General features: G+C 37.1%; 1 protein-coding gene across 1 annotated transcript in view; it reads right to left on the bottom strand.

The window, feature by feature from the left end:
• LOC124594353 (rho guanine nucleotide exchange factor 12) overlaps positions 1-27,472 on the bottom strand; it is a 1,115,193-nt gene that overhangs the window by 618,233 nt on the left and 469,488 nt on the right. The window contains exons 10-17 of the mRNA XM_047132720.1: positions 26,388-26,504; positions 23,336-23,449; positions 22,111-22,209; positions 21,920-22,012; positions 21,618-21,811; positions 13,111-13,294; positions 9,484-9,595; positions 3,497-3,664 (exon numbers count right to left, since the gene is read on the bottom strand). Of these exons, the coding sequence (XP_046988676.1) occupies positions 3,497-3,664; positions 9,484-9,595; positions 13,111-13,294; positions 21,618-21,811; positions 21,920-22,012; positions 22,111-22,209; positions 23,336-23,449; positions 26,388-26,504 (1,081 nt within the window). The remainder of the gene's footprint in view (positions 1-3,496; positions 3,665-9,483; positions 9,596-13,110; positions 13,295-21,617; positions 21,812-21,919; positions 22,013-22,110; positions 22,210-23,335; positions 23,450-26,387; positions 26,505-27,472) is intronic.

The following is a 27,472-nucleotide window of genomic DNA, read 5'->3' as shown; positions in this document are numbered from 1 at the left end:
TCAGGTAACTGGCAAGCAAATTTCGCAAAAGTTCATTGTAAGCTCATATTTAGTAGCAGTTTACTTCATATCTGACTCAATGTAATCTTTTCCATGTAGCAGTGTAAATCTAAAAACAACAACATTCACGATGAAATTCTGCAACTGCTATCTAGCTGCTGCTGGTCCTAACAATTATACTTTGAAATATTACTGTATTTTGTAGATATGACATTCTAGTGATCAGTCTTGCCACTGAGAAATAGAGTTACAATTTATTTGTTCATTCTGTCCAACAAGGCACAGTACTTTACACTAATATGATAATGCTTCTCACCAATTTAATCATTCAAGTACGATTAAAAAAGTGGCAGTTACTGATACTACATTAAGTCAATTTCTGAAGACTTTTTTACTGTTACCCTTTGCCACTGCCTCATGTGCATACTTCCAACTATTCATACTGAATGAGAAATCATTCTACTCACATTCTAATTATACAATTAAAACTGCAAAATGAGTCACAGAAATAAAGATTTTTGATGAAAAACCTGAATATTTCTTAAGTTCTGAAAATTTTTTGCTTGCAACAATCCAAAGCGATGTCTCCAGTCACTCTTAATGTAGCACAATGGAATCACACATTCTGAATATATCAACACCATATTTCCGTTAAGTCAACAGATGTTTACAATACCTATATTGGTATTGTATCCCTTCATTATGGACAACTTACAGTCTCATATATCAGTGCAGTCACTTCTGTATTAACAATTACATTAGTAATAACAATTATCCAACTGATTTAAATTGTAATATTGGCGTATTAATGTAATTATTCAATTCCAAAACATGCAACCATTGTAAATATGTAAACGAACTCCAGCACTTAGGTTTCATGATCATCCAAAGTGAAAACCTTTAGTTCTGTATGAAGTACTTTATCTGTTAGTAACAAAAACACTATTGTATCTTTCAAATCAATGTAATGATGTAGTAACTCATATTTTAATACACTAGACACTCACTAATCCAGCCATTACTTGCACATTTGGGTACTAGGTTGGCCGAAGTGCCAGATTATAGAGCGTGCCTGAAATTTAGTTTAGATATGTAGGGACTATACTTTATAAAATCCAAAGATACATTCATTTTCACAGAAAACTTAGTCCCTGAGTGTGTTTACATAAAGTAGTATCCCTCATTACAATACACGTTGCAAATTCTTAGGTGTCACAATGATGTTACGCAATGGTGGTATACTTTACCATGCAACCACTTTACAAACATTACACTGGTACTGCAGGTATCTTATTGTTGCATAATGTATTCCAGGAAGCTGTCTGCAGCTTCAGCACCAGCAGTGTGAAAAATCTTTATCCTCTCTCCTCCTGTGCCCTTTCCTTGCTCACTTTCCTCATTACTTTCCTGCATGCTTTTGATTATTTCTTCATTTGATAAAGTTTGGTTTGTTCCACACTCATTCAGCCACTTAGCAAAATCTTCTTCATCAATTTCTACTACTCCTGGAAGCTTGTGAAACATGTCACTGTACAAAGTGTCAGAATGGCACTCTTTCCTCCAGCTCTTCATTATGGTAGCTTCCTCCATTTTAAAATATGCTTCTTCTGTCAGGAAAACAACATAAAGTAAACTGATTGCTTTCCATACCTTCAATATAGCTCCAGCAGTGTTGTTTCCACATTCATTCAGAAAGGAGACAAGAAGTGTTCATAATGATGTTTAATTGAGTCCAAAATTTCCTGGCCCATTGCCTGAATCAGGATTGTCACATCAGGTGGAAGAAAGAGTGCTTTTATACATCGTACTTTAGAGCCACATCAGGATGATAACTGGGAGCACTGCCAATTATAGGGATAGCTTCCATAGGAAGCTTTTTTTCTTCTTCAGCTCTTTCTTGCCATGTTGAAAACAATGTGAACATTGGAGACTTCCCTACCACCATGAATGGTAGTTTATGACTCCCATTTGCATTACAACATGACATTCACATTATGTGCTATTTCTAATATTTGCACCCATGAGCTTTCTTCTTGTTTTTTGGGTTCCTTTTGAAGGAGGCATTTTCTAAAAGAGATCAGTTTCATCAGCGGTATACAAGGCATCAGCAAAAAAATCTTTTTCCTCTATTACCTTCTGTATGTTCTTTACAAACTCTTCTGCATCTTTTTCATTAGATCAGTGACTTTCTCCACTGACTGTCAGCTCCTGCATGCCTTGTCATGTTTTCCAGTTTGATAGCCAACCCTACCTTGCTGCAAACAAGTTGCTGCTGCCAAGTTGTCTGTTGAATGCAACAGCTTTTTCCTTTACCATGGGGCCACTGCGTGGGCATTCTTTACTGCATTGTTTTATGGACCACCTATAAAGAGTTATGCCAAGTTCTCTATTCTCACTCTTTCGCATAACCTTCTGTTTTCCAACTCGCTCTCCATTTGGGTTGCTTACTGTCAAATAACAACATCTTTCTTTTTGATGTTATAAATAGCTGCTTGTCCAACACTGTACTCAGTAGCAATGGCTTGCTTGAGGCCTGGCATAACATGATTCTTTTGCAGAAGCCATGATACTGAACTGTAAAATAATCCACAATTTCAAAAATGTATAGCAATGTTCAACCTTGTAATTAACTAACAGCATTGCAGCAAACGACATTTCATTGTTACGCACATGCAATTTCGGCTTGAGCAACTAGGGACCATGTGTGCTGGGTCACAGAGACCAGTCTATGGAGGACCAGATTAGCAAGAGTTTAGTGTACATGACACAGTTAAAGTGATTAACTTTATGTAACTGCACATCAAATTCCCAATGTATTTGTAAAATTTTCATCACAAGGAAAGCTTTGGTATTGGTAATGTGCATTCACAACAATGAAGTACTAAGGAAATTACACATAAAAGGAGCATAAATATGGATTGTAAAAAAGAGGAAATCCATGCTAGTCAATGGTGGCAGAAGCCTTTAAATACAAGTTGTTAGTTGGAAACAAACACATGAATGGTTTAATTCTGTTACAGTATAAGATACATCAACACTCACCTAAATGAAGCTGTAACTGATGAACAGAACATATTGAGCACAATGAAATGTGTATCTAGTTACTAATTTCATTCTGAAGGTTAGCTTAAGTAAAGACAGTTTCTAACTGTTTATTTTCTATGTACTTTACAAAGACAAGAAAGAAGAAATTTGTTTGCCCCACTCATAAAATTAAAAACAAAATTAAGGCCACCATTGTAACGGATTAACACTAGATCAAAATTTCACTTATGCAATAACTCATTCCTCTCATTTTTGTTGTAACAATTACCTCGTAATTTATCATATAACTTCAAAGGCATGCCAAAGAGTCATTGTAGGAATCTATGATCTTCAGATATATCATTCTTTTTCAGTGTGTACATCTATTTTTGAAACAAAACTTTACAGCAACAAAATATTGTGACAGGAAAAAAGAGTGAAAAATATAGTTTGTAAGTTCAACACTACTTACTGTGGGCTGAATTAATTGAACTTGGTTTTCGTTTTGTTTCTCTCCCAGTCCTGATTATCTCCATAACTTTGCTTATCCGGTCATTTGTTTTATCCTTCTTAGGTGCAGGCCCTGGACAATGTTCCTCAAAATCTCTAACACAATTACGGTGTATATTGTACGAGCAATCTGAAACATAATTAAGGTATTTTTAATTGAGCACAACAGACTTTAGATAAGAGTCTACTCTAAATGTACATAAGTATCTTACTTAAATAAGCCCAGATTGTCAATACATGTATAAGAAGTGCCACTGCTGCAACACATAACTAGTGCACCCACGAACCACAAACATGTCTGCATCTCTTTGTCTAACAGCACTCAGTGAAGTAGTCACAGTGGCAGCCTTAGTGCATTTTAGTAGCTTATTTTTGTGTCCTCAGGGAGTTTGGTAATAAAAATCTGTGTGTAAAAGACAAGAGAGCTCATTTATATTTGTTGTTTTATTTCTTTGAAGCCTGCAGTTTCTTTTAGTGTAGCTCAGTGCTGCCTGTAGTGCTGCAGTCACACATTTTTGAATGCAGTAAGGTAACCATCCATTTCCTTGTCAGGTGCCAACCTCTGCTCATGGTCTGCCAAGATTCTTTGTTTGTGTCTGCCAGCTTGCAGTGAACTATGGCAGTTACAGTCTCAGTGGCTGGCCATAGTTCACGAACAACTGAAGACGCTATTGGCCACTGTCAGCTATCTGCAAGCTGTTGCCTTAGGGTGTAGTGGCAGTGGACAAACTGGTGCACCACATGTAACACCACAGATATCGCTTGTTTTACCCATGAGCTCTGCTGCTGAGGCACCTTCCAGTGTATCCAACACAGAGCACGCACACTCATCTCAGATACAGCAGCAGCTTGTAATGTGTCAGGCATATGGTGGTGAGAGGAGTGATAGTGGTGGTGGTGGTGGTGGTGGTGGTGGTGGTGGTGGGTGGTGGTGGTGGTGGTGGTGGAGGAGGAGGAGGAGGAGGAGGAGGGGGGTACAGGGGGGGGGGACTTGTTGCTGGTTATCAGGAGCTTCAATGTTAGGCACATGATGCAGATCTTTAGGAAAATAGCGTCCGAGGCTGGAAAATAGACCAATGTGTGCTCAATATCTACGTGAGGGTGGTTCATACAAGATGTAGTGGAGGCACTGCCTGTGGGTATTGAGGGTGCAAGGTGCAAAGTGCAGGGTGCAGTCATCTGCAAGTTGTGGCTCCTGTTGGCATCAATGATAGCAGTAGCTTGGGCTTTGAGGCCACCCTCAGTTCATACAAGGGGCTAGGAGAAGTAGTGAAGTCCGCTGTCTCAACTCACAGGGTGCAAGCGGAGCTCACAACTGACAGTGTCACACCCAGAATTGACAAGGGTCCTTTGGTGTAGAGTCGAGTGGAGACTCCCAAACATAGGATCCATTGATACTGTGAAATTCTTCCAGTCAAAAATTTCAGGTCCTGTGATGAATGCTCGCAAGTTAATATACAGGGAATGAAATCAGATTACATACACAGTGAACACACATCACACTTCAAAATTTTTACAGTAAATCATCAAAGTATTCTTAATGTAATTCTTGAAATTACCACCCTCCATGAAGGCTCTCACACTCAAACTATACTTATAACAGAGTTGGATGAAACCCAAAGCAGAAAGTCCCAAAATATTTAACGAGGTATGGAATGTTTATTCAAAAGGCACGTGAGATGCCATAGAAAGGGAGTGTTCATTGCAGTTAATAAAAATAGTGTGTCTGAATGCTGGAGGTGGAAAACCAGCCTTCGTGAACACAAGTTAATCATCAGATGATTTCACTAGCCACGCGATTCGACTGTAACAGTTGTAGATTCATTCAAAGAAAGTCTACACTCAGTAGTGTGAATGTACCCCAATCCTGCAATATTAGTTGAAGTTGGCTTTACTCCAACACATATAGACAGGGATGTCTATGACTTCACCGCATGTGACACACACTGTCTTGGGAAGTAGTTTTGAACACATTTTCTGGAAACTGTATTGAGCACCTAGTTCAACTATCCATACAAAACAAAAATATTTTAGACCTTATAGTTGCAATAGGCCTGACTTTATCAGTAGTGCCAGTATAGAGACAGGGACTGGTGACAATAATGCCATCGTTGTGATGATGGTAACTAAAATTCAAAAATCCATCAAGAAGACGAGGAACATTTTTATGCTGGAAAGAGCAGATAAGCAGTTGTTAGCATCCTACTTAGACAATGAATGGACACCATTTAGTAGGTGAATTATGGGCAAAACTGACTGTAAATCACACTCTGGGAAAATACGTACCAAGTACGTGTGTTCAGACTGAAAAATGTGTACTATGTTTCAGAATCAAATTTGGAAAATGCTCAGGAAGCAAAAATATATTGCTCTCTTAGATTAAAAAGGGACATGGCAATGCCAACACGCGGAAGTTATTGGAAATTTATCCATCTACAAAAATATCAATGAGCGAAACATACAACAACTTCCAAAGTTGTGCCTTAGTGAAAAATCTTGCCAAGAGCCCGAGACAATTCTGGTCGTATGTAAAAATCACTAAACAGATCAAAGGCTTCTAACCAGTCACTCAACAACCAGTCAAGTTTGGCAACAGACAAAAGCAAAAGGAAAACTGCAGTTTTAAATTTCACATTTAAGGAACTGTTCATGCAAGAGGATCATACAAGTATACAATCATTTGACCATTACACAGAATTAGGCATCCCTAGCATTATGAAGGAACTGAAATAGTTGAAAAAAATTAGTCATCAAGCCTGGCTGAAGTTTGAACTCAATTTCAGAGAGAGTACACTTCAGCACTGGCCCCTTACTTAGCTCGTATTGTAAATATATCACCCAGTGCAAACTCCCAAGTGACTGAAATGAAGAGCTGCACATGACATAAGAATGGTAAAAGAACAGACCAGCAAGCTTACAGAGTAGTATCCCTAATACGTTCAGTGTCCCTGCCCCACTAGGCATGATAGCTTGGGTAACAGCAGGTGGCTGACACCATGCCCACCATATTCTGACTATCAGCACCATCTAGTCTATGTTTTGTTTACTGTGCAGGTTGGATTTGCCTCAGTCCATGCCTGGGCGCTCTGCAGTGAACATCTGTTGTGATTGAGCTGTTGCTTTCTCTTTCTACCATTCTGTAGTAAAACTTGTGCAGGTAAGTGCATTTGTTTTCAATTTATCATTCTTAACTATAAAATAATTATTTTCAGCATAATCACACATAAATTTTATTTTCATAGACACATCTCCAAGCAGGTATGGATGTAAGAGGAAATTATTTCCTTTTGAAAGTAAATCTGTATTAAGTATAAATTAAAATGTATATGCCATGCAGTTTGTTTTGTCTTTTATTATCTTCGTTCACAGCAAGCTATGCATTAATACCTAATCTGGGCTCGAATGGAGGAGTATGGTCTGTCTTGCTTCCCTCAGTCCACATGCAAATAAACAGAAAAGGAAATGACTAGTAGTTATACAAGGTACCCTCTGCAATGCACCACATGGTGACTTATGGAGTGCGGGTGTGGATGTGGGTGTAGGTGTTTCTTCTCTACCATTCACTGACCATTCCACTGGAGAATATGTATCTTTTATAACTACTACACAATTGCCTGGCTCCATTTTGTGGAAAAGAAGTAAAGGAAAGCTAGTTTTTAGCTGGTCAACTACAGCCAGAAAAGCAATTTCATTCAAATAAAGCTTTATCATAAACTCAGTTTTAATATAAATTTCCTAAATTTAATGCGATTCCTACTGAGATAGAAAAATTTCGTTTTAAAAGCATATTTACTGGAAAATTAGCACACATTCAGTTTAACAGACTGGGGAAATAACGAACCCCAAAACAATCTTTTTGGTGTCAATTCTAGTGCTCAGCTGAGTTTCTCTTGGAGGGAAAAACCATCAGAAATGTAATCAGTACAAATAGATATTGACTTGAGATTGACATTTCTCAAAAACAATTCCATTTTATTAATGACTTTATTACCTCACTTGTCCCACATTTGCTGATATCAAGTTTCCAAGACAGCATTCAGATATCGGAAGATTTTTAAATAGTACTAAATACTTAAAGAATCTACTCTGTAGATAATTCTGCAAATTATAAGAATCTCATTTCTGCTAGCACACTGGACTTGCATTCGGGAGGACGACGATCAATCCCGTGTCCAGCCATCCTTATTTAGGTTTTCCGTGATTTCCCTAAATCACTCCAGGCAAATGCCGGGATGGTTCCTTTGAATGGGCACGGCCGGCTTCCTTCCCCGTCCTCCCCTAATCCGATGAGACCAATGACCTCGCTGTCTGGTCTCCTCTCCCAAACAATCCAATCCAATCCAATCTCATTTGTATTTAATGCGTGCCAAACCAAGGTACTGGTAGTCCTGAATATTTGGGAAACCAGTGAAGAAATGCAATGACAGGACTGATAATAGAAAAAATAAGATGACTGCAGTGGTGAGGATTTAAATGAAAATAATACCCAAGTCACAGCAAAAATGATGACAAAATTAAACAAAAACAACTACTACCTCATATAAACAATTATGGAACCTACGTCATGCAATTCAACTCATTGTGTGTAATATAATGGTGTTTAATATAAATGTGGCATGCAAGTAAATTTTTTCTAGTCTATAGCCTAACCTGTTATTCACATCAGGAAAATGAGGTTTTAGAGAAATGATAGCTGTTGATATGGAAGTGTACAGTGGGGCTTTCTGTGCCTTGTTACTGCTACAACAGCTACTTGCGCCGCCACTCTGCTTTAGAGAGAGAGAGAGAGAGAGAGAGAGAGAGAGAGAGAGAGAGAGAGAGAGAGAGAGAGGGGGGGAGGGGGGGATGGGGGGGGGGGGGCATAAGTCTCATCGGGTTAGTGAAGGACGAGAAAGGAAGTCAGCCAGGCCCATTCAAAGGAACCATCTCGGCATTTTCCTGGAGTGATTTAAGGAAATCACGGAAAACCTAAATCAGGATGGCTGGATGTGGGATTGAACCACTGTCCTCCCGAATGTGAGTCCAGTGTGCTAGTCACTGTGCCACCTCATCGGTGGGGGTTGGGGGGCCAGGAGGGGGAGGCGGTATTTTGCACAATGCACACATGCATTCACCAGTGCGCTCTCTCTCTCTCTCTCTCTCTCTCTCTCTCTCTCTCTCTCTCTCTCTCTCTCTCTACAAAATACTGGTGGTGATCACATTTTGCAGTGCTTGTAGATAAGACAGCAAAACTGACAGTGTGCCAACTATTTTGTGCCATTTCTTATAAGTGCATTACAAATGCATCAGATCATACAAGTACCAGCATGAACTCAAACAGCAGTAATAATACTTACTATACCTTTGAATCAGATTAGCAATAAGGACAGAAATTGAAAAAGCATTTACAAAACTACAAGAAACAAAGGTGTGACCAGTATTGTCTTTACACACAATTAATGCAGCCACATATTTTAACAGTAAAGACTTCTTTATTGCAATGTAAAACACCACACAAGAGAACTGTACTCTCATGAAGGGGATGACAAAGAAAGATCACAAATAAACAAAATGAAATAAGGGATCTCAGAGATGACCACCATTTGTGGTAAATACTTTCTGTATGTGAAATAATTTTTTATACTCTTTATTTAATACCATTTTAATTGTCCTCCAAAATGTGGTATTGATCTCTCTCTCTCTCTCTACATTTCTGCAACAACTACCAAACCACGTAGAATAATATTAGTGTAAAAATGTCCTGTTGAATTACTCGAAACGTATGTGAAAATCAGGTATGTATGGATAACTCTCTCAACAACAAAATAGATCTTTAAATATGAACATTGCAGATAGTTGGAAAAACGTATGAAGCGAACATGTTTAGCAGAAATAAGTAGTATATCAATAAATGAATCAAACAATCGAATGAAATCACAATGTAGGATGTTTAGTACCTAATGCTCTTACCTGTACACTGGTAACCCTGGGGACCAATACCTCCAATGATATTATCACATGCATTACATCGTGTAACAGTGTAATACTGATGAGCAACAAAGTGATGTCCTCTGATTGTCATCTGCAAGGTGAGGAAAACATTATTGCATTGGCATACTAAAATGAAACAACAAATAAAAACAATCACAAACACAAATGAAGGTTCTTCCACCAATTAAATGATCAAATTTACAGACTAGCAACTTAACAAAATACGAAACTGTGTAAAACTGAAAACAGTAACTGAAATGCTCTACATAAAATATGTTGTTATTCATATTTTTTCTGTATGTAACATACGACAAATCCCATATCATTGTACATGATAAAACGGGTGCTCAATAAATCAATCAATCAATCGATCAACCTCCATAACAATGAATAGCATTCATGAAAATTTCTCACTTTCACTTTACACTGAAGTTTTAGGTTGTTTACATCTCCATATACATTGTGCAAACACTACTGTTTATGTCAGAGGCTACATATTACTATAATTGGACTACTCCCGTCTATCCCGTTTGTGGATGAAGTGAGAGAAAAATTAGCATGCCTCTCAAGCAGCATACACTGTCTTACTTTATTCCACAATCCCTGCATGAAATATATAACGAAGCAGGAACCAACTGAGCCTCAAACGGCAAATTTCTGAATAAGCTCAATAACATTTGAAAGCATCAACATCAACTTCTTTTTCAAAATAAGTCCATTTTGGTTCTGTACAGGCTATACTGACCAGTTATATTTTAAACAGCACATCACTGACAGGCTACACAGATAAAAACTCTGAACACTGCTACAATACTAAAAATAAATTTCCTTTTACCCCTTCCTTGCCCATTTTTTCCCCTCTTTCTTCAATGGATACGTTGCTCGACCTACAGGCAGAGTAAACTAATCATCTTTAAGCAATATATAATAAGTTTTCATGTCATCACATTCAGGTTGTAACAATCCTAGGCTGCTATTCTTTTTCAAAATTGAATTGATCATGACCACGAATATAGACTACAGGAATTATGACATAATGTGTCATCCCTGAACATGCAAAAGAATTAAAAATATCAAATGCTTAGTTTTTGTGTGTTACTAACAAAATAAAAGAGAGTTGTGCTAAATTCAGCATGTATCTGTACAATAAAAGAACACACGCTAAAGCTTACACAAAGATGCAGCACTATTAGACATATGAAACAGTGAGTAAGTGATTACACAAATGAGTATGAAGTAATTGTGTATCACATACTAAAAGACAGTAAATATGTTCACATAAGCAACCATGAGCAATGAATAAAGGTGATTACAAAAAAACATCTTGTTGTCACTGAAAATGTAGAAAGCAAAAATAGCTAAACTGGATAATTTCAGTTTCATGTTGACAACTAAAATCTACCTGTGTTATATTTGCTACTATTATGTGCAATAAAAGAAGAAATAACAAGCGGTTGCACAAAGCTATATCATCATTAAATAGATAGCAAGACAAAGATAAAATAAAAGATATTGATGTAAAAACATTAGCTGATAGTTGCATCACCGTTATGTGGAATAATGTGATTATGATGACACAGTTTGGTGTAAGCAATGTCACCTGTCCCATTGTTATTGTGCACAGTTGTCTTCTAAACTTATGTTCATACCTGTTTTTCCAGTGTTTAGACTAACTGCGTAGTGGTTATTACCCTTCATACATTCTGTGCTTGTACGTAATAGTAGCAAGTCTCACCTAAATTTTAATTGTCCATACGTGACACACAATCCAGTTTAGTTATTTCATCTTTCCACATTTTCAATGCCAATACATTTTCTTATAACTGCCTTTATTCACTTTTTGTGAGCACATTTACCGTATTGTTGTTATGTTGCAATTGATTCATCATTGTATAACCAGTTACTCACTAATTTATCAATCAAAGTCTGTGTAAGCTTGGGCATCAGTTGTTTTATTGTACAAACATGTAGCACATTCTGTGCAGCTCACTTTTAGTTCATTAGCAATGCACAAGAACTACCCAGTTCAATTATTTTCAATTATTGAAACAATTAATGAGAAGACACTGTTTGTTGTAACTACTGTCATTCTGTATGCAAGAGCACTGTGTTTGATCACAATTCTTGGCCCTACTGTATTCTACACAATTACTTCACAATCAATTACATAATAAGTTGTGTGGCATTAACAACCTAACAACGATACAGTTTTGTGTTAAAATCTGGTGCTTGCTCTCTCCCACTGTATATTATTGCTAATTTAACACCGCTCACTTGCATTTTTATTACCTGTGAACAATAACCGCCTGTTTGGTTACATCAGCTCTTTTACATTTTCAAGGACACTGTGTCTTCGGTAACTATGTCACTAATTAGTTATGATTGTTCAGTGAGATCACAGTTACTGTTCCTGATATGTTTGACATAATTATTTTGTAACTGTATTTTATATTTATCCACTTACTGCCATAGCTTTCCAATGATGATGTAGTCTGTCAACTGTTCCCTTGTTATCATGTGTAAGTGTGTTGTTAACTTTCATTCGATTGTATTTTTCATATGTTTGGATTAATTGTGCACTCTCCAATACCAGTTTTGTATTTATGGTTTTTTCATTGCTGGCTATTATTTTGATCACAGAGTTGACTATTTTATTCAACAAAGGCCACTACTATGTTTATATGTTTGCCTCTGCCAGGGAGCAGTCCTGTCTGGGCAGTTTACTGTGTGCAGCATGCCATGAGTGCTTGCTGTTCTTCTTCCAGGCAGTCAGCAGAATGTTTATGATCAGTGTTTTTGGTTTGGTCTTTGAGATTACATATGATAACAGGACCATTTGTATCATGACTGAAGCACAGCGCAGTGACGATTTAGTGTAAAGCTGTTATCAGTGAGTGTCACCTGTAGTTTGAGCCTAATTTTCTATTTTGTTTAATTGCGGGCAACCTGAAGATGTTTAATGAACAAAGCTTGTCATAACACAATAGCAAAATTAGTGTGTAATTATACAACTGAAATGGTTACCACCAATCATTAATAGTATGGATGCTGTTCCATGCCCACAGTTTAATGTGAGTCAAGATATAAATACTGAAAGTAGATGTGTTGATAAAAGATGCAGATTCAAAAATTTCATATCAATACAGAAAACTCACTAAACACAGAAATCTGCTTTTACTTTTACAGACAGACTTAGTGTATGTACAACAAATAGGGCACGTCAAATACTTCCAAGTTGCTGCAAAAAGCAGTAGTGTATAAACGTAAAACATTGTCTGACAGAAAACCACAAACTATCCAATACGAACAGCTCCCCTTGCACTACATACACATGTGAAACCTGAATGGAGAACATTGTAAGAGACTGAATAAGCAAAGCTCATCAACTCCTTCGCTAAATGTTTTGAATTTCATTGGTACGAGAATGTAATACCAAAACTAAAGAACAATGTATTTCCTACAACAAGGAGTTTAACTGAACCATACAATACTTACAAATATAAAATCTCCCATAAATTTCATGAACATATGGGATATGATCTGAAAAATTTATGTCTGAAATATCAATAATATCACATATATGCTTAATCCAAAAAGGGTAGGTACCTTCCTTGACTTTCCTATCAGTCTTGATTTCAGTGACTTGTCTTTTGAAACAAATGTTGGGCATCTCTCCAGGAGAGGGCTTAAATGTGGTCCACGAAGCATAAATACTTTGGTCATAACTGTTGCCATTGCAGCAGCCATTGTGAAACGCCGATTGTCCACATTATCCTTCTCTAGGTCCTCTCTGCAAAGAAAAATTTCACCTTGTATACACATCAAAATGTTTTCTCTTACTATTAAAAAATTAATGCCAGAAATAATGCTTGGCTTTAAAGAGAACAACCTATGAGCAGTAACTCATATAATGACAATGTGTATCATCTCAAAAATCCATCTACAAATTTATGATTCTACATTTTCTGCTAAGATGGTTGTTGTTGTTGTTGTTGTTGTTGTCGTTGTTTTTTTTTTTTTTTTTTTTTTTGTTTTTTTTTTTTTTTTTTTTTTTTGTCATCAGTCTGCTGACTGGTTTGATGCAGCCCGCCACGAATTCCTTTCCTGTGCTAACCTCTTCATCTCAGAGTAGCACTTGCAACCTACGCCCTCAATTATTTGCTTGACGTATTCCAATCTCTGTCTTCCTCTACAGTTTTTGCCCTCTACAGCTCCCTCTAGTACCATGGAAGTCATTCCCTCATGTCTTAGCAGATGTCCTATCATCCCGTCCCTTCTCCTTATCAGTGTTTTCCACATATTCCTTTCCTCTCCGATTCTGCGTAGAACCTCCTCATTCCTTACCTTATCAGTCCACCTAATTTTCAACATTCATCTATAGCACCACATCTCAAATGCTTCGATTCTCTTCTGTTCCGGTTTTCCCACAGTCCATGTTTCACTACCATACAATGCTGTACTACAGACGTACACCCTCAGAAATTTCTTCCTCAAATTAAGGCCGGTATTTGATATTAGTAGACTTCTCTTGGCCAGAAATGCCTTTTTTGCCACAGCGAGTCTGCTTTTGATGTCCTCCTTGCTCCGTCCGTCATTGGTTATTTTACTGCCTAGGTAGCAGAATTCCTTAACTTCATTGACTTTGTGACCATCAATCCTGATGTTAAGTTTCTCGCTGTTCTCATTTCTACTACTTCTCATTACCTTCGTCTTTCTCCGATTTACTTTCAAACCGTACTGTGTACTCATTAGACTGTTCATTCCGTTCAGCAGATAGCAATGTCATCAGCGAATCGTATCACTGATATCCTTTCACCTTGTATTTTAATTCCACTCCTGAACCTTTCTTTTATTTCCATCATTGCTTCCTCGATGTACAGATTGAAGAGTAGGGGCGAAAGGCTACAGCCTTGTCTTACACCCTTCTTAATACGAGCACTTCGTTCTTGATCGTCCACTCTAATTATTCCCTCTTGGTTGTTGTACATATTGTATATGACCAATCTCTCCCTATAGCTTACCCCTACTTTTTTCAGAATCTCGAACAGCTTGCACCATTTTATGTTGTCGAACGCTTTTTCCGGGTCGACAAATCCTATGAACGTGGCTTGATTTTTCTTTAGCCTTGCTTCCATTATTAGCCGTAACATCAGAATTTCCTCTCTCGTCCCTTTACTTTTCCTAAAGCCAAACTGATCGTCACCTAGCGCATTCTCAATTTTCTTTTCCATTCTTCTGTATATTATTCTTGTAAGCAGCTTCGATGCATGAGCTGTTAAGCTGATTGTGCGAAAATTCTCGCACTTGTCAGCTCTTGCCGTCTTCGGAATTGTGTGGATGATGTTTTTCCGAAAGTCAGATGGTATGTCGCCAGACTCATATATTCTACACACCAACATGAATAGTCGTTTTGTTGCCACTTCCCCCAATGATTTTAGAAATTCTGATGGAATGTTATCTATCCCTTCTGTCTTATTTGACCGTAAGTCCTCCAAAGCTCTTTTAAATTCTGATTCTAATACTGGATCCCCTATCTCTTCTAAATCGACTCCTGTTTCTTCTTCTATCACATCAGACAAATCTTCACCCTCATAGAGGCTTTCAATGTATTCTTTCCACCTATCCGCTCTCTCCTCTACATTTAACAGTGGAATTACCGTTGCACTCTTAATGTTACCACCGTTGCTTTTAATGTCACCAAAGGTTGTTTTGGCTTTCCTGTATGCTGAGTCTGTCCTTCCGACAATCATATCGTTTTCAATGTCTTCACATTTTTCCTGCAGCCATTTCGTCTTAGCTTCCCTGCACTTCCTATTTATTTCATTCCTCAGTGACCTGTATTTCTGTATTCCTGATTTTCCCGGAACATGTTTGTATTCCCTCCTTTCATCAATCAACTGAAGTATTTCTTCTGTTACCCATGGTTTCTTCGCAGCTACCTTCTTTGTACCTATGTTTTCCTTCCCAACTTCTCTGATGGCCCTTTTTAGAGATGTCCATTCCTGTTCAACTGTACTGCCTACTGCGCTATTCCTTATTGCTGTGTCTATAGCGTTAGAGAACTTCAAACGTATCTCGTCATTCCTTAGTACTTCCGTATCCCACTTCTTGGCGTATTGATTCTTCCTGACTAATGTCTTGAACTTCAGCCTACTCTTCATCACTACTATATTGTGATCTGAGTCTATACCTGTTGACGGATGACGTTAAAACCATTATCAGTGCCCATCTACTATCCCCCAGGTGGCATATTCCATCATCAGATTAAAATCAACATCATCTTTCCAGGTTTTGTGTGTGTGTGTGGGGGGGGGGGGGGGGGGGGGCACCCACACACATACAGACACACACACAATCACACGTACACACATGTAAGCAGCTGAACAAAAGAACATTCAGTTTTTAAAACTTTATGAAAATTGTTACTTATCTTTCAGGAAACAGAGCTAGCCTATGCAGTAATAAGTATATTTTAAGGGTATAACAGGGTAATACCCTGCAGAATTGAGGTGATGATGTAGGACAGACAGTACTAAAACTGCTTATTGAGAGTGCTGTTTATATCTCCAAAATTTACAGCTGTGAAGTCACTGCACATACAACAAAAATTTAGACATTGTTGTGCCTTTCCCAACGACTATACCACTTAACCTAAACACACTGTGTCATTGTTCTGGAATTTTTAGCTACTGCCCATTCATGTATGAATATGACAAGCAAAACGAATTAAATGAAAAGAAACAAAGACAGGATAATCGAGATGAGACAATATATCTATAGATAGTGAATATACAAAGGATCAAAGGGTCACAAAGATTTTTTCATATTTAAATGCTGCTTGGAAACTGTGTTCTGGGTCTAAATAACAATAATAAAATATAAACCTTTTCATTACAATTATGATTAAAATGATTTGTTGATCAATGGAGAAGACACAATGTCAACAGAAAGCACAGAAGTCAAATATCCGTACTAACTTACATAATCCGCATTGACGAAAGAGATTGTTTGGCAATAAATTAATGATAGTGGACAAAGAAAATATAGATGAAATAGCTATGGGAGTCACTGAGAGTAGAAGTTGTCTTTTTAATGTATGAACAGACGTGAAGCACTGTATGGTCCCTGCCCTCTTCTAGTGAACTCTGAGTATTAATGGACTATAGAGTCCCTTTTTTTTATTACATTAATTGTAGCAATATAGTCATACTCACATTATACCCACAATGGCTGCTGGTTGAAACATAAAAGTGCAAAGTGGGGAAATTTGAAGAATGAAGGTTACAGATATATCAGGAAGATAAATTAGACACTAATGGTGGAGAAGGGTTTATAAAAAAAATTAGCAGAATATTACATCTAGTCTTCTTCTTCTTAATTGTTGCTTGGGCCTTGGAGACCATACACGTTCTCCACATTCCCCTTCCAGTGATCTCTGTTCCTGGCTTTTGTAGTCCATTTTCCTTTACTGAAGCCCATTGCCACTGCATTCTTGTCGATGTCATCCTTCCATCTGGTTCATAGCCTTCCTCACTTCCTTCTGCCACCCTATGGATCCAGAGATTGCTACTTTAGGTAGTCGTTCCTCCTCCATCCTAATTATATGTCCAGCCCACATCAGTCTCCTCCTCTTCATCCTTTGGCTAATATCAGACTGTTGATATAGATCCTTCAGTTTCTGGTTTTTAAGTATTCTCCACTCCTGAGTTTCTGGGTCTCTCTTTGGTCTAAAAATTTTCCTTAATATTTTCCTTTCAAAAATGTGAAGCTTTCTGACCCACAAAGAGCTACTGGCAGAATTACACTCTGATATACCCTTAGCTTGAAGCTTCTGGAAACAGCACTGCTGGATAACACATCTCGTAGACCAAAATAAGCTTAATTCGCAGCTGCTATCCTTGCTTTACTATCAATTGCCATTTTATTCTGTTCATTGATGATGGTCCCCAAATATTTGAAGGTGTCTACTCTTTTAAAAGTGAGATCATCAACTGTCAATGGACCACCATCATTGGGTGCCTTGCTCACAATCAGGTACCCTGTTTTTTTCTCATTAATTTCTAATCCTGCTTTCCTTCCAATGTTTCTGTAGGAACTTGTCATGAATTGTAGTTCTTCTTTGTTCCCACTTATTAGGACAATATCATGTATTTTATTCCTACCCATCTTCAATCTAACTGGGTTTACTTTTTGGTGTTCTCTACCTGTCTTTTCTAAAACCAGTTTGAAAAGTATTGGAGATAAAGCATCTCCTTGTCTAAGGCCTGTTCTGACTTCAAACTCCTTTGACACTCCTGTCTTGGTCTTTACTTTGCAATACATTTCCTCCAAGCACATCTGTACTAGGCATATTAATTTTCCAGGAAACTGAAACTCTTTGAGAACCCTGCTTATTGTGCTCCTGTGTATGCTGTCTTCAGCTTTTTTGAAGTCAACAAATACCATGTGGATATCAACGTTATGTTGCCACGTTTTCTCAGTTATCTATCAGAGTGTAAAGATTTGATCAATAGTTGACCTGTCTCTCCTAAAAGCACACTGATAGTCATCTATAATTTCTTCAGCTAGTGGTGTCACTCTCTTGAGTAGACACTGTGATAGGTTTCTGTAGATTACTGTAAGGCGGGAAATTCCTCTATAATTATCACAATCCAGAGGGTCATTCTTTTTTAAATGGGGCAGGCCTGTCGTCAGGCATTTTCTCCACACTTTCCTTATATTAGATCTAGTATAATTAAAAATCTATCTGACTACATACTCATGTGGATAAGAATAGCCAGTGTTAATGGACTCAGATTAATCAAAGGATGTTTCTAGAAACTGCCTGATTTGAACAGATCTGTTGTATAGTTATTCAGAAATTGGATGCATTCGGTAGTCATACTGCTCCATTAGGTGAAGAGAGAAATAATTTATACAGCTCTCATTTGCAAAAAGACTTGTTCTTTTCGAGAATCTCATCAAAGAGACTCAGATTAGTGAACATGATGATATTACAATGATAATGGTTACCACCAGTGACAGGTTTATCAAAAAGTCTATAGTAGTTTTTGATTTTTTTAGTTGATAAACAGTCACTAACAGTCCATGTAAAAAATGGGTTGACAGCATTTATTTCAAATATTACACAGAAGAGTTATGGAAAAAACTGAAACACGTCATCAGCAATACTCTTAGCAAGTACGACCAAGGAAGACAGACTGAAAAATAGCAAATCTATATTTATAGCATTTGCATTGTGTGTGTGAGGAACCTCTTGACTCTATTGACAGGAATTTACTCTTTGCAGTCAGGAGATAGCAGGGATAAAATACAGGGAGCAAAAGATTATTTAAAACTTGTACAAAAAAGGGACTGCAGTTGCAAGAAGCACTAAAATAGGCAAAAACTGAGATAGAAATGAGACAAGATTTTACGCATTCCCTGCATTATTCACTCTGCACAGTGAGCAAACAGTAAAGAAAACCAGCAACAAATTTTGAAAATGAATAAAAGTTCAGAGAGAAGAAATAAAAACTTCGAGGTTTGCCTAGATATTGTGATTCCGTCAGGGTTGTAAAAGAATTAGGAAGATGAGTTTAACATGATAAATAATATCTTACAAAGAGTTTGTACAATGAACATCAACAAAAGTAAAACAAGGATAACAGAATGTAGTCAAATTAAATTGAATGATGCTGAGGGAATTGGATTAGGAAGTAAGACACTGTAAGTAGTAAACCTGCTTTGATACTGAGGTGAGAAGTTAACTAATAATGTAAGCAGCCAATGAAATATAAAATGCAGGCTTGCAACAGAATGAAAAAAATCTTCTAAAAGAGATATGTAAGTTAATTTCTATTATTAATTTAAGTATTATGAAGTATTTTCTGCATTTATTTGTCTGTGCTCTAGATTTGTGCAGAAGTAAAACAAGGCACGAACAGTATATACAAGAATAGAAGGTTTTGAAATGTAGTTTTACAGAAGAATGTCGAATATCAGAAAGGTTGATCAAATGACTAAGAGACTCCGACTAAAGCAAGAGAAAAGACTTGTCTGACTGAAGAGACTGGTCAATACAACACACTTGAAAGTATCAAGGAACAGTTGATCTGGAAATAGAAATGGAAGGAAGTGTTGAAAATAAAAACTGTGGCAGACCAATGCTCAAATATAGTACACTGGTTAAAATGGATGTAGGTCGCAGAAGTTATGCAGATGTGAGGAGGCCTGAGAGGACAGATTACTGCAGAGAGCACTTCCAATCAATCTTTGGACTGAAGACTGTCGCCGCCGCCACCACCACCACCACATTGCAAGCTAATTGTGCACCTTTACACCATATTTTTGTTGGGTCAGTGACCAAAAAATTTTCCATCTAATTTGAATATCACGCACTCGGACCTGACAGACAGTAAGTTCACAGCAACATACTACATACAAGAATAAAAGATTTACTAGTAACCCTAGGGACAGAATTCATTCTCCACATTCCATAAAATTCCTGCAACTTACAATAATGCACGAAACAGCTTGCTGATGACTTAGTATGAACTATGCAGTGGTATGAAATATTCATCTGTATTATTACTGATCTTTCCAGTAGCAACAATATATGTTAAGTTGAATTCCCATTTTATAGTAATTGTGACTCACAATCTTACATTGCCTAATTGGTACCATTTGCATTTAAACACAATAGGTGTTGTTTTATTTTGTTCCATGAGCAGCAGGGCAAGACACTGGCAGTGATGGCAGTCATCTTATCCGAGAGAGAGGTTAATGTCAGCTGGCATATCCGTCATCAGATTCACAGCCAGAGGGGGTGAGGAAGATGACAAGAGTTTCAAGTTCCTGCTATGCCTCTTTTTTAACAATGAATAAAAAGAGATATAATTTGTATTGTAAAACTTTCAGTCGGTCTTGTGATTTTGAAATGTCAAGAGTTGCAATTCAATCTTGTTACGAAGTTGCACAATCCATTATGTTCCAATAAAACTTTTATGAAGTTGTAAGAACTGATTTGAAGACATCAGTGTTCTGATTTAGCTTGAAAATTTCATGAAGAGAGTCCCTGAAGGAGTGGTACTGGAAAAAGTAAAATTTAAAATGAGATTCAAATTGACGCTAACAAAAAAATAAATGTTATCTTTGGTTTCTTAAAATTTGTGCAAGTGAGCAAATGGGCTTAATTAAGCTGATTGGTGATACGAAACCAGTTCAAAGTGTCAACTGATACTGAATTTTTTTTAGTTAGAATGTTCTGAACAGTTCAGTGTAATGAGTCCTAAAATTTAAACCTAATATGCGTATAATCTGAAAGGTGGATATTAGGTTTCAGAGACTATACCATTCAACTGCATGGAAGAAGCTATGCTCTCTGAGGAAAACATACTACACAGATGATAAATAGAAAGTTCTTATGTTTGAAATTTCGTGATATTATACGCCCATATGTCTCTGGTAAGTGAAAAATATTTCAAATTAAAGAATCAATGTTTATAACTAACGATATGCTAACTCGGTGTTTTTAGAGAACAAAGACATTGTGACTAGCCAAGCTGATGGATTGTAAAATAAAATTACTGCAGTTAAGCAGGATCTGCGGCTCAGTATAGCTACGAAAAATCAATGAACCCAGTCAGAGCTGATTTCAAAATTGGTTTGTGAAAATAACAGCATTTACATAGTACATTATGGAACTAATGCCCACATTCAAAAAACAAAAGCATATAAGAATCTGATAATGTTAAATTATCTTCAAATGTCAGTGAGATAGGATCTTCATGGGTGTAGCTCACAATCTGACCAATAGTAGGTATGTCATTTTAGTTATGTCAATGCTGGATGAATAACGTTTTATCCCATGTTAAGAAGGTCATTCCACTGCAATTATTGTCTTCCAAAACAAAAGGTGTTGCTGCAGCCCTGGAGTTCCAGTTATGTATTCAATATTATGGACACACAAAAAACAAATGAATGTAAATAAAGCAAAAACTGACAGTTGTCTCTTCAACATAAGCATCATTCATCTACAATAAAACAGCGAGTATGAGGAAATGAGGAGTAATGCAAAATTCAATCCATGTAACTATGCTTAATCTTTAAAGTGGACAGAATTTGTAACTCACTTATAGGATTCCATAATAGAGAGAAGTATCTCCTTGGCTATCTCCATCTCCTTGTTCCTGTCATTAATGCAGTCATGGAGCTGTGTTTCCTGTGCTCCAAATAAAGAACTCAGTCCAGCTGTTCTCTTCTGCTGAAAATCTGCCAGCTGCTCATTAAGTTCCTCTTTTGCTTTTTGTCGTGCCTTCCAGAAAACCTAGGAAAATATTGCCCATTGAAAAAACTTACACTATAGTGAAACATAGTTATTTTAGGTCTGAGAGACAAATAGACAACAATATGAGCTGTAGATAACTGTACTTACTTTTCTAAGGATTTCTTCTTTGTCAGATTCCTTTAACAACACTTCATCTATCTCCCTCAGCACATTCTCGTCGACAGTGCTTAATGTGAGAGGCTATGAAACAAATAAATAATATTTTTAAAGAATTATTTCATGTGGTAACTGTCATCAAGAGTGCATTCAACCAGAAAAGATATTTATAAGATACTTACAGCATTAGGTACAAGGAAACTCGAATGGATCTCATATGCCCATTTCTTCATTTCTTTGGCATTTCCTTCTTTGTAAATATCAGTGATCAAATAGAAAAGCTGCAAATAACAAATAACCTGGTAAGTTGGTTACGAGTATTCACATATTGTCACTTGAGTCAAAAGAAAGACAATTACATGGCAAGCATCTGTACCTCCACTTTTTTTAATCTGAGAAGGCTCCTTGGAATGATACAACAAAAGGACAGAAGATGAGATCACCCAAAGACAGTGATCAGTCACTTTCTAATATTTTTTAAAAAAGACTTTTATTTTCTAGTTATCAAGCTTCTGAGCTACTGTACATGGTGGTTATATGAGCCAGCAGTAGCTGAAAAGCTGGCTAATGGGAAAGTAAAAGTTATAACAGAGCACTATAAAATGACTGGCCACATTTTCCATTTAACCATTCTACTATTTTAATCAAAATTATGCTGTTTAGTATACAGAATGGATAAGACAAATTTGCTACATAATATTTTGTTTTACTTGTCAAAATATTTTCCATCTCACATTTTCAGCTGATACAAGTACACAAGTGTTCCCCAATCAAACACAGCAAAAATTAATAATGAGTAAAAAAAACCACACGAACTACCACAACCATCATCAACAACACCATTGCTGTTGCTGCCAATAGTGCAGCTACTGTAAGTATGGCTAGGGGATACTCTGTATACTCTTCTGTGTATGGTATACAACAGAGAATAAAAAACTGGAAAAAGTTATTGTTGATGTTCCACCAGTCCAGAGCAGACTTTTTGTTCCATTAGTTTTATTCAAGGTACTATGCAGTACAATGCTGCTTTCATCACACATTATGCAATTCTTTAGGCTGGTCTACAATTATTTGAGCAGCACAGTTTCAAAGTCAGCCTCATAATATTTTTATTTACTACAGAACAATGTGGAACTGTTGTACTCATAAAATCTGTGTCCCAAAGAACATTCAGCAGAGCTCAGATATCAGACCGCTTACACGAAGAGTTGGTGTTGAGAACTGTAATCCCTTAATGGGATATCTGATTACTAGTTCATCAACTTTGACTGTTTCCAGGAAATAGATACAACACTTTCTATAAACAATGTCTCACTTTGTAGTATTTCAGTCACTGTTGTAATCTGTAGGAGAGTAAGAAAGATTAGGGAGTAACTTACACCTTATTTATTACAATTTAAGACTTACCAGGCTTGAACAATCACTGTTAGAACGTAAATAGTTTAGAAATACTGCCAAATGCGCTTTATAGTCCCTCAGTGTACTGAGGCTCTTAAAGGGCCCATGATCTTCCAGATGACCCTGTAACAGATAATATACAACACAATACATGCAAACTAGAGCATTTGATAATATGTCATAAATTTACAAAAGGGGGAAGTTTTGCAATTTTCTAACAATTCAAACTCTTCTGATATCCTTCAATATCACCACTAGCTCAGCAGGAGGATGATTAATTATATAAAAACAGTATTACTGGAGTTTTACAATTATGTGGGGCTCATGTCAACTTTCTTCATAGAAGCTGGGCATTTGCCCCTATGGCCAGAACATTTCTATTTAATCCACTGCATCAATTCTCGTAGTACCTTGATGTTCACAAATGCATACTGCTCGAGGTTGGCCAGAAAGCTCTAATGGTTGCTCCAAAAAAAATTTAAATAAGTAACTAAAGTTATATACTTAATTTATTGTTAGTTGGCACATACATGTTTGGTACAAATTGCAAGCCCCATGCCAGAGTACTGTAGAACACTGGTATATGAGGTAAAACAAAATTGTGCAATCTGTATGAAGTGGATTATTGTGTATTAATCCGTTTTGCATTTCAAGGGGAACAACAACATTATAATCCTGACTGCACTGGTGGAAGACCACAGCAACAAAGTATCATTATACGACACAGTGGTTAGGCAGTACAGACACTTCCATTCTGATCAAACAAGGATGAATGATGAAGAACCAAGCAGCAGACCATCTCTTTGTGAAGAACTAATAATCATAAGAGAAGTGGAGACCCAGGCACTTGCAGACAACTGCATCACTATTGAGAGAAATAATGGAAAAACTGAAAATCAATCATGGATCAGTTTATAACATCTAGCATGACATTTTGAAAGTCACTATCCACAGGGTTTCACAACTGCTCACACCATTTCATAAGCCTGCTAAGCTGAGGTAGCAGTGGTAATGTTGCAGTTGAGTTAGGACAATTCAGATGACTTCATCAGCTGCCTAATCACCATAGTCAAGTGCCGAGAGTATCACTATGAGCATGAGATAAAACGACAAAGAAAGCGGTGGCTACATGTCAATTCACAATCACCGAAAAAGGCAAAGAAACAACCACCATGGGGCAAGATGATGCACAGTGTTTTTTGGGATTGCCATGTTGCAATGCCACCTGATAAATATTGTAAGGGGGTTAAGTGTCACAGGAGCATACTAATAAAATTTTGTGATGAGCTTACATGAGAGAATAAGGACAAAGCACTGACGGAAGTAGACCAAAGATGTGTGTTTCTACTCAACAACAATGCCCCAGCACATTATGCACAGGGCACAGACACACACACATACTGCTTCTTTAGGCTTTCAAATTATGTTTCTCTCCCCTATTCATCTCAAATCGTAAGCAATGATCTATTCCTTTTTCCTGATGAAGAAATCTCGTGTGGCATTTCCAGACAGATGACAAGGACCTTTTCCTGAACACCCAAAACAAAGACTTATGCAACCAAGGTCTCAGTCAAGTCATCTATCATTCTGAAAAATGTCTTGCATTGAAAGGAGAACATCTAGAGAAGGTCTAACACCATCATTAACGTTCATAGTGACAGCTTGGTTTTTTAGAAGTTTATTACTAAATCTTTCTGGAAAATTAGCACATCTCATTTATAGATAAAAATATACAAGACTATAGACATTGCCAAAAATATCAGCAATTTTCACTTTTTTGTGAAGCCTTTTCAAGTTTCTTAATACTCAAATCAGAACTTTAAACAGTATATTGACATTCGCAAAGTTCAGCAGCGTGTGTTGTCACCTATACAACTACTCTTGGGTGTCTCTTATCTACAGTCTGTTATTGTCTCATTTTTGCAATTACATCTCAATACAGAAAATTGAATAAAAATATAATACAAAAATGTTACCACTTATTACTCTCATGTAGTAACCACATCTTACTCGCAGGTTTCTCTCCACTTACTGTTCCTTGTCAGAAATTCACGTGCCTAAGAGTTTACAATCAATTTTTCTTTTTGCCTTATTCAATATTATCACATTACCACGTTCCTTGCATTGTGTGTGTGTGTGTGTGTGTGTGTGTGTGTGTGTGTGCGTGTTTTCTATCATTATCTACCATAGGATGTCTTTGTTGCTTTTCTTTTTTTGTTCTTAAAAGTTTCATACCAAAATCTGTGTGTCATTTTGAAAAATATTTACTCCATGAGTGATACCCAGTTACGACAAACGGGAATAAAAGCCTTTGAAATTTGGTGCTACAGAAGAATGCTGATGATGATTATATGGGAAGATCGTGTAACTAATGAAGCAAATACTAAATAGAATTGGGGACAAAGGACATGCGTGGCCTAACTTGACTGAAAGAAGAGACCAGTTGATAGAACACATTCTGAAAGACCAAGGAACCACCAGTTTAGTATTGGAGCGAAGTGTGGTAGGTAAAAATTGTACTGTGACACCAAGAGGTGAATACAGTAAGTAGGTTCAAATGAGTGCCTTGAGACAAAGAATCATAGGGCACAATGTTTCACAATAATGTGGAAAATTACTGTCTCTTAGCTCAATATTTTATGATCCACTTCAGTTGAGATACCGAGTTTGGCTTTAAAAAAAGAAAGGGAGAAACACATATATAATCATACCCAACACCATCTTCAGTGGAAGAAGTTGGTCAAATCATCAAACTACTTAAGAACAAGAAGGGTGCTGGAAATGACTTTTAGCTAACTCTTGGTGTGAGCTGATAATGATGCAGTCAACAAGCTGACTGAAATCATTCAGGATGTCTGGAAAGCAGATAATTTATCACCTGAATGAACATCAGCCTTAACACACCCCTTTCACAAGAAAGGAGTCTTAATCATGAGATAAGACAGTCTTTTACTGCAGTTTTCACACTTTATCAATAATTTGTTATTTGTAATAAAATACTGTAATGATACTAATGATTAACAATGAAAAATTTATGTATCACTAATGATAATTAACTTACAACTTCTTGGTCTGACATATCGTCATCTTCCATAGATATAATACGTTCTTGCTGTACAATGGTTGCATACTGGCAGCTGTTTCGAACCGATGGCGAATCTCCATCATTTGTTGGTGTCTGTAATGAAAATAAACATAACACTAAAAAAAGAAAGCAATTAAAAACCTTCTCATCTTCTCTCTCTCTCTCTCTCTCTCTCTCTCTCTCTCTCTCTCTCTCTCCCTCTCTCTCTCTCTCTCTCTCTCTCTCCCCCCTCAGCAGGTGAGTCAATGGAGGGGATGTTAGGAAAACAGATGGAAGAAAATGATGGTACACAGCTAGGAAATACAATACCAGTGTGCAACATGTGGGTGCATCCAGGTGTCAAGGATCAGACTAGGTGCCTGGGGGAAAGTGAAGGATCCAAACTGGGACAAATGCATAAATAAATATTAATAAAGAAAAGTTGTAAGGGGTGAGCAATGATGGAGTAGAAAAGCTACAGGAAGTGTGGAGTTGATGACGGAGAAACGGCGCACGTGCTGGAAAAAAAGTGGAATATAGGATGGTGTAGGGCTTCTAGATGGGGAATGGGAGATAATGGAAATTGATGTCAGAGGATTTTGAGAATAAATCGTGTTGCAGGGAGAGTTGATCACGGTTGGAAACACAGAAGAGACGATATACTTCATTTCAGGACTGGAGGAATATACGATTCGGGTGTTCCAGTCTTGGATGGTTTGAGTGAAAAGGGGGATGCTTAACGATGGTTAATGTGCAAGTGCATTAGAAGTGTTGGGTGTATATTGAGATAAGGCCTCGGAGATCTTTTTCTGGGCAACACCTTATCACTCTAACCATTCTTCTCTGTTTCTCATTATTTCCTCCGCCTGATTGCAGCTTTCTCAGTTCATTTCACTGTTGCTACACCTATTATATTAACTTTTTGTTTACAATTTATTCTTTTAAACTTCAAGAAATCACTGTAAAAATTTAACTGTCTAACATAATTGGGTTTGTTCTCTCAAAATGTATAGCACTTTTTTTCATTCATTTCTTTAGATAATCTGTTCCCTGCAGCATGTTTCCATCAGAGATACTGTTGC

This window comes from Schistocerca americana, chromosome 2 (genome assembly GCF_021461395.2).
Source record: "Schistocerca americana isolate TAMUIC-IGC-003095 chromosome 2, iqSchAmer2.1, whole genome shotgun sequence".
Taxonomy (NCBI): Eukaryota; Metazoa; Arthropoda; class Insecta; order Orthoptera; family Acrididae; genus Schistocerca; species Schistocerca americana.
Note: the sequence above shows the minus strand (reverse complement) of the source record. Positions and strands in the feature narration are given on the sequence as shown.